At 26.8% G+C, this 9067-nt stretch overlaps 1 protein-coding gene across 1 annotated transcript; it reads left to right on the top strand.

Annotated features, from left to right (window-relative positions):
- The first annotated feature begins 3532 nt into the window (after positions 1–3532).
- On the top strand, positions 3533–5775 carry LOC119661884 (ubiquitin-conjugating enzyme E2 8-like). Its single transcript, XM_038071389.1, has 2 exons — positions 3533–3790; positions 5007–5775. The coding sequence occupies exon 2, from the start codon at positions 5044–5046 to the stop codon at positions 5611–5613; it is 570 nt and encodes a 189-aa protein (XP_037927317.1). The 5' UTR covers positions 3533–3790; positions 5007–5043; the 3' UTR covers positions 5614–5775.
- The last annotated feature ends 3292 nt before the right edge of the window (positions 5776–9067 follow it).

Here is a 9067-nt window from a genome sequence, read left to right as displayed (position 1 = left end):
TTTTTCAATATATAAATGAGTTTCTAAATTAAATAAAGATATTATGAAAAATTTTAAAAGAATGTCTTTCTTAATAACAATAATTCTATGAATCTCACATACATAGAATGATCATGTATCTCAATTACAATTTGTTTGAGGTAGAATTTAATAGAAAGATATATATATAGACAAGCTCCCCGCAAAAAGTTTGTTTTGGCAGACAAAATATAAGCACAATAACTTTGTAGTTTTATTATAATTTTAAGACAGAACAAGACCGATAGACCAGAAGGCCGCAGTAATGGCTAATTTTTTTTAACACCTTAGGGATTTCAATCGAAAGCACATTTCTCACAATATCTGAGGATGAAAGTAAATAAATTAAATTAATTCCAAAAAAAATCCACATAAAATCTATTTATCAGATTTTTTGAATTTTTTTTCTCTTATTATATTATCAGGGAGAACTTAAATATATGTCTATATCACAATTCCTAAAGGCTTATAAAAATTATTTTTTAGAAACTTGAATTTAAATTAATTATCACTATCAAAAGAAGATGTTTTAATATTTGATGTATATATGTAATATTAATATATAATATTATATATAATAGATATACATAATAGTATAAACTAATAATAATATATTATAAACTTTTTCTTATTAAAATCAATGTTCTATCAAAACTACAAAGAAAATGGAAATTAAATGGAAGATATATTGTTTTTAAATATGATAATTGTCATTCCTTGTCATTAATTTTAGTCATTATGATAACATGAATTTCCATTCGATTAGTATATCTAGGGTTTTCGATTGTTACATCTCCAGCAAAATGTATAACACTCGTGATCAATTTTTATGCTCTAGATATTTTGCCAGAGTAATAAGTTTACCCTGAAATTAACAGCTGTTTTATATGATTTGACAAAAGAAGCGTGATTTGATTCGATATATGTCTGTACTATATTAATGATATATATAAATTTCTATTAACATTTCTATAAGAACCGAAATCCAATAACGGAAATGGAAATGGGTCGGTCACACTTTCCATAGACCGACTGGTGACACCACGATAATGGCGATTGAGTAGAACCCGATGGGTAGCAGAAGATCTGCTCACACCTGGAGAAACAAATCGGCATGGAAATTTTACATATGCAGAAAAGCTGGGGAGAGTTGAAGCTATTGGCTACCAATTGTACCGAGTGAAAGATATTTGTTGCGGCCGTATGCTCCTCCTAGGAGTTAAAGGATTAAATATATATATAACATTTCTATAAAGGTGTTAGATTACTCCAAAAACGTTTGATTGGGCAACAAAATTTGACAGATCATGAGTAAATCTAGATTGAATCCATATTTACCAATCAAAAACTCCATAAGTTAGATAGACACATAAATAAAACTGTTGATTGTAAGAAAAAAAAATTTATGATTTTAATATATTTGCATTCTGCATAATTTGGCGTTAATTGTTGCTTGACTTTAGAGCTCAGTTACTTTAAAACGCTTCATCTAATAAATTAGAGACATATAATAATGTATAAATTTAGAGATATTGCTAAATAACAATTAATTCACTTTAGATCTAGAATAAATGTCAGTTTTGGAATTGTAGATCCAATCCAGAAAATAAAATTAAGTATGAGTATGGGAACAGACTGATTGCCTTTTTTCTATTTTTTAAATTTTTACTATACATGTTGTCAATTATTATAATAAATTATAATAATATTATTATAACAATTATAATAATTCGTATAATAAAAGTACAGATATATGTTAACATTTTAACCTATATTTTATTCAAATTCATTGCAGAATAAAAAATTTATTGCAAATTTAGTAAGAATTGAGGACATATTTTACCGATTTTATTCTAGAGTTTAAGATCCAACATTTATCTAACCTATTTAAATGAATGAATTTACCATTGTATGGCATAAAATTATTGCTCAATGACTTTTACTATATTTACATATCCATAAATTTTTTTATTTATTTAGAGGTCTTCACTTATGAAGAACTTCCTATCTCTACATTTTTATCTATTGAAAACCTCAAATTTTCATAATAACACAAAACAATATTTAATAATAAATATTTTCAATTAAAAAGAAATTATTATCTAAATACACGCAATTATAATTAAGTTATAAATGTTTACCTTACCAAACTATCTGTTACTCCTTTGCATAATAAAATAAGATTAGCGAAAAAATATGATGATATATAATTTATGATTGTTTTTATTGCGTATAAAAAATATATATGTATTTATACAGGAACGAGTCCTTCTCAATTAGCTGAAAAAATCCATTTTGAATTCAAAAAATCTCGTAATAGTGGGTAGTAGAGTGAGGGTCAAGCTAGAACCAGCCAGAGGCATTTATAAAGGCAAGAGTCTGGCCAATGCTAATGCTAGAGATATCACCGAGTGTGTTGAAGAAGGGGGCCCCCAGAAACTTAAGCCAAGTTCTGCCCAAATCTGAACATATACACATCAGGTGTTCCGGTGTCCTTTCTTCAAGAGCTGGTAGACACGCATTACAGGAGATAACACAGGGGCGGCTAAGTCTAGCTCCATACCGTCCTATGATCCGGTGCCCTATAAAAACAGTTACTAACTAAGGTACATCTAAAAATTTACTTAGAGATTTAGGTTTATATCAAGTTCGTTTTGCATTTCCCGTAAGGCTCGCATCTTCCTCGTATCTTTTCGAAATAGATTTATATTTATATAATTTAAGTCATTTATTAGTTCATTTAATTTTAGTACATATTTATTTAATATAAAAATCCCTCAATATTTAATATAATATACCTAATGATATTAATAAGGTTATAGGTCACTTTTTGTTAAATAATGCAACGTTTGCTTATTGTATTATTGTATTTTTTATTGTATTGTATATATCGACACATAAATTAATATTACTAAAATTATATCTACGTCATCCACTTTATTCTGTTGTTTATATATGCACTGTAGAGTAATGTCTATATATGCAGTATAGTGCAATATAGACAATAGAATAAAGATGGTGAAGTAGATATAGTTTTATTAATATTAATGTATGTTAGATCGTGATCCTGTTGAGGACACCAAAGTAGATGTTAAACAAACGTTAACTTATTTAACAAAAAAGTAAACTATAAAAGATATATATAAACTATTATAATAAAAAAAACAGGTCGATAAATAAATTCAAAATATTATTATTTAATAGGAAAAAGTTGTTTAAATTAGATAAAATATATATAATTAAAATTTTGAAAGTAGTACTTGTTTTTTGAAGCAATTTCCAATAAGATAACAACTAAAATATAATTAAAAAAAAAATCTGTCTTAATAAAATCATCTGGAAATTTTATTAGAATATTAGATTTAAAATACTTCTCAAAGAGGTATTCTTTGATCACAATACTGTCCTTACCTTTAGTAGCAACGCACTTAACTTCGATTACTTTAGTTCGCAGATTAGCGAAAAGCTGTCAATATGACAGCTGTACGAAGTACATAGGTTTATTGTGACAATACTTACCCTCAGTTTAGTGATTTCGTTCGCTGCGCTTGCGTCTCTTTTAGCTCGATTGGAGATTGGAGAGTGATATAAATTAGGCTTTTTCGTAGTAATCATCTTATTTTGAACTTGATTTTTTGAAATAAAAAAAATTGCCTTTGAAACAAAATTGTGAAGTGAGGAGAAATACAATATATTGGAGTTGAAGTGGAGTACATAAATTATATATATACACAGTCGTATATACAGTACCGTACAGTTTCTATAAAAAACTGTAAGTGAAAAAAGTTTAAATATTTGATTGCTCAATGTATAATTATTATATACATAAAATTATAGATAAAAATATTTATCACACCAATTGAATAAAAACTGTTAAAGAAGATTTGTAATCGAATAATATAATTTGAAATAAAATTAAATTAAATTAAATTAAAATTTAATTTATATATTATTTTGTTATTATTAATTTTATTACATTTATTATAACTCTTTCACTACAAAAGATATCAACTTCATCGACTTTTTATTAAACTTTTAATTTTACACCAAATGAAAATTAAATTACATTTAAATAATTTATTAAAAAATTTTATATTTATTTTTATTATAATTTTATTTTTTCAATTCAATAATCTATACTTCATATAGCTAGAACAATGCTTAATATAAACAATTAAAATTATTATTTTATAAAACTATTAAAAAAAGTTAAATTAACAAATATTAATGGTTTCTTGAGTTTATTAAGATATAAAAGATACAAAAAAAAAGGATTTTGACTGACCATACAGCTGTTTCGAGTATTGCAAAATACCCATCATCAGTGGTCTTGGGATTATTTCTTATATTTAATTATTCGTAAATAATTTTTCGAGACTGCTGATACCAGGAATCGAACTCGTGTCCTGCCAAATTTGAAGCTCAGAGTCAGCGCAACTTAACCAACTGATCCAAAGTTGTATCTATATATATGTTATATGTATATTTTTTATAAATGCAATTTTATTATTAAAAACCTTTTTTTTTTAAATCAAATAATTTTAATAAAGTGTTTTTGCAGGTTTAACAAAAATTAAGAAAAAGAAACCACGATTTATTTTATAATAATTTTTATTTCATCGAAATTTCAACTTTAGTCTAAAGTCAGCATTAGGAAATTAAACATACTAATTAATATACTAATACATAATTGTGGATAAATTATTCTTAATTTTTATTTTTAACAATAATTAAAAATACTTGCAAATAGCCTGCAAAAACACTTTATTATTAAAAAATTGTGAATAAATAAATACATTTATTTCCCAAAATGACTATTAAAAATAGTCAAATTAACGAAAAATAATTTTAATAAAAACCACTGTTAAATTTATTAAAAATATTTTTAATTATACAATTTACTTAATAATTAATACTTGGAAAAATTATTTTTTTTTTAATTTCGCAAACCATAATAATTTTCCTTTAATTATGATTTTTAATTTCAGATCAAAAGAATCAATATCGTAACTCACAATAAGAAAAATGGCATATGTTAATTTATTTGAACGTCGTATAGCCAAGGATGTTAAGCAACTTATGGAGTCAAATTATGATGTGACTTTAATTAATGGATACTATTTATTTCATGTGAAATTTCATGGTCCGATGAACTCTCTATACAAAAAAGGTACTTGGAGTGTTCAGGTTATTGTACCAACCAGTTATCCCCATAGACCCCCGGACATAACATTCTTAAATAAGATTTATCATCCAAATATTGATATACTTTTTGGTGCAGTTTGTTTAAATCTTATAAACGAAGATTGGAGTCCTAAATTTACTTTGTTCAATGTGTTTGAACATTTTCTTCCCGGACTTTTATATCAACCTAACCCTAAAGATCCACTTAATTTGATTGCGGCTAATGCCCTCAGAAACAGTCCAAAGGATTATGCAGAAAAAGTAGCAGATTATGTGCGTTTTTTTGCCATTGACGATGATGCCGAAGGTATTGATTCGGAAGAAAAAAAACTGAGTAGAAAAGAGTTAAGTGTAGCTTTGCTAGAAAATGATGAATTTGAATTCGATTTTGTTGCTGGAGATCCCTTGTAACAAATCAAAGATGAACATTGCATCTTCTAATTTAAGAATAACCGATTCTTACATTTAATCTTGACTTTTTTAGCAACAATATTTTATGCCAATTTTAAATATAATAATACATATAAATATATATTCAAATATGTAGACATATATAAGTAATGTTTTTGATACCTTAGCAAATAGTAAAATGATGTAAATTAAATAAAAAGATGTATACATCATATGCATTTCACATTAAGAAATATTTAGAAAAAATAAATAAATCTTAATTTAAAACTAAAATAATGTTGTCAATATAATTTTTTTACAGTAACGTTAAGTGTTCTTTCAAACACATCCATTTTTTTGATTTCTATAGTCAATAATTTTTTAACTGAGCGTAACCTGACTACTGCAGATAGGGATCTTACAATACCACAATAATACCAAGAACTGACGTTAGAGCAGTTAACGTTGATCAATTCAATTTCTGCACTCAATTCATTTTCGACCCTTCTCCAAACTAGACTAGATCCCTTAAATCTGCCGATATTTACAATGGAGAAATGTTGTTTCAAATATAAAACATAATATAGATTCAAACACATGTCTTTGATCCAAAGTGGAAACAAAATATTCAAATGCGTTGAAAAGTGCATACAGACTTAGGTAGGAAGATTTGTTTCAAGTCTTCAAGGTCAAGTGGTATAGAAATTAACCTGTACTTATGGATCACACATCCAAATATCACACAAGCAGAACCACACTAGAAAGAGTAGTTTAAGAGAGAAATAAATATGTTACTGTAAGTTTTTATATGCTGACATGATTTTTCTGCCCTGAAAATAGTCTGTACCATGAAAATGACAAAGATTGGCTTCAAGATTGTAAAACCTATGTACATCGCATGTTGGCTTCTTGCACCCTAGTCCACCTGATATTGTGCACATATATAGAAATGTGTTTAATAAGTGGAAATCGTGGGACGCGCAAAGATAGTTTAAAGATAGTATTTCGTAGAATATTATAAATAAATAGAGTTTTATAAATATAAATATAATGTATATATAATGCATATATAAATGCACTAAAAAAAAAAATAAATTATCTTATCACACAACTGGTTTTAAATGCTAATATGGTCTTATTATTGCAATAGTTTATACTCTCTGAGTTGCTATTCCATTTGCAGAAATAGATTCGGTAGTATCTGCTGTCAGTCTCAAAAAGAACATTTGTGTCAACAGACAGCGACATGATTATTTTTTTTTGTTCTACAGTATCTATCAATGAAATAAAAATATAATAAAAAAATTAAAATATTATGAAATTATTGAAAGTCCACAGTGTTGTTAAATTAGAAATTATATATAAATTTTTGTTAAATTGGAATTAAAATATTTTTTTTTTATTTTTACACATATCCCTTAATGTTATCAATTTGAGCAGATAATGAGAGATATTAGATATAAGGACTAACAAAATCACTTAGAACTTTTAATACAGTTTAGGATACTTTTCAGGGCTACACCATAGCACGTTCAATTTATGTCGCACATGGGCTGGACTGTGATAAAACAGATGTGAATATTAATCATCTTCCTCACAGTTGCAGAAAGAATCATTGAAAATGATATACTATTTTCCCTCAGATTGCGTACAGATGTCTGTATAAATATATCGTTGAATCTTTATCTTGTATTAAATTGCTTAATATAGAAAGATTTATATGATGATGTACTATCTATCATATATGGATAAACCTTTTTTATATGGATAAATCTGATAATTTGGTAAGCATCTTTAGATAGACTATTGAGAAAGAATTTTCGAAAGTGATTAATGTATGAAATGTGGTCAATGTTTTTTTAAGTAGAAACGTACAGATTTAGAGTGAAATAATGACCACGACACGAATTACCCCTTCACTGTGAAGTAGCCTAAAGTTCAAAAGCCGATTATGTCATTAATGGATTATTTATGAGATCAACTGGTATTAGGTGAAGTGTTAGATTGTGACGATTCTAATAGATATGAGGTCATTTTCTTCGATGTAATTTTTTATCAATAACATTAACCATTTTCCGTTGGGTGTAGATTCTACTTTTTCGTAAACAATTTTTTGCTCTTATATGCAAGGAAGCATAACAATAAATTAGGAACCGTATAGAAATTTTGTTTACAAACAAATCCACTGAGCACATGGAGACATTTCTAGATCATTTGTAGTGTTATTGCAATTGACAACAACAACACCAAACCATTTCGCTAATAATAGAATGGTTTAGCAATAACAAGTTCAAGATGAACTACGCTCAGTACAAACAAATAGTGAAACCAAAAGGCCCATAAGAGAATTGAAGTATAAATGGAGGTGAAAATTAAACTACACATCACTTCGCAGCTCTATGCTTACTATAACAGGCAGCACCGAGGATTCGTAATTAGTACATACATTTATTTTAATAAGGTATTTAGACTAGTTTCCCAGTATACAAACGTGGCCTAGTCGGTAACATTGAGTAGCTTCCCAGTATACCAACGTGGCCTAATCGGTAACATTGATTAGCTTCCCAGTATACCAATGTGGTCTAATCACTAACGTTCTTGTTCAATGTTCTTCCATTTTCGGTAATTTCAATATTTTTAATAATTTTCTTTATTTTGATTAGTAAATGTATATTATATAAAATAAAAAAAAATAAATAAAGAACCAAAAGAATAGTATTTTCATTTTTTTTACGAGAAGATTAAGGGTTACAGAAAAATATATTTTAGTAACACCTCTGGAAACCGTGAGGTATCCTTGCTATTAAAGGCCGTAAAAAGGTTCATAATAAGATCTAAAGCAATTATGAGGTTATGCTTAGAGCGATTACATAGCGATAAAGTAATCTATAAGTAGCTTTTGAGAGCTTTATTAAAAAATAAATTTTTTTTCTGAATATTTTGTTGTCGAAACATTTTAGATACTAATCTTTGGATTAGTATCTATATTAGTACATATACTTTGGGTATGGGTCCCAAATTTTTGGACAGTTTAGTTACAGGTGTCCCAAGTCTTTGGAGACTTTATTCAGATGGCTAGACAAACTTTATTGTTTTTTTTATTAATACAATAAAAAAATCATTAAGCTTTGCAATCTCTTTGAACTGATAAAATCATATGTTGAAAATATCAAATTCTAAACAATTAATAAAAAGAAACAAAAACATAACACTTTTGCATATTGAATATGTTTTAATGAATATAGAAAATGAAAATATATTTATCTATCCGCTTACGTCCTAAAGAAAACACATTTGCTTTGCAAAACAAAAATATAGTGTTTATATCTTAAGAACCATAGAAAAAATTGCAGACCTCGTAAAAATCTGTTTTCATGTCCCTTGTATGCGTTTCATTATGTATGAAACTATTATATATAGTATATATTTTTTTAAAATGATCAGAAAATGTTGTTTATGCAATTGTTTCTTTATC

Source organism: Teleopsis dalmanni, chromosome X (genome assembly GCF_002237135.1).
Source record: "Teleopsis dalmanni isolate 2A chromosome X, ASM223713v2, whole genome shotgun sequence".
Lineage (NCBI taxonomy): Eukaryota > Metazoa > Arthropoda > Insecta > Diptera > Diopsidae > Teleopsis > Teleopsis dalmanni.
Note: the sequence above shows the minus strand (reverse complement) of the source record. Positions and strands in the feature narration are given on the sequence as shown.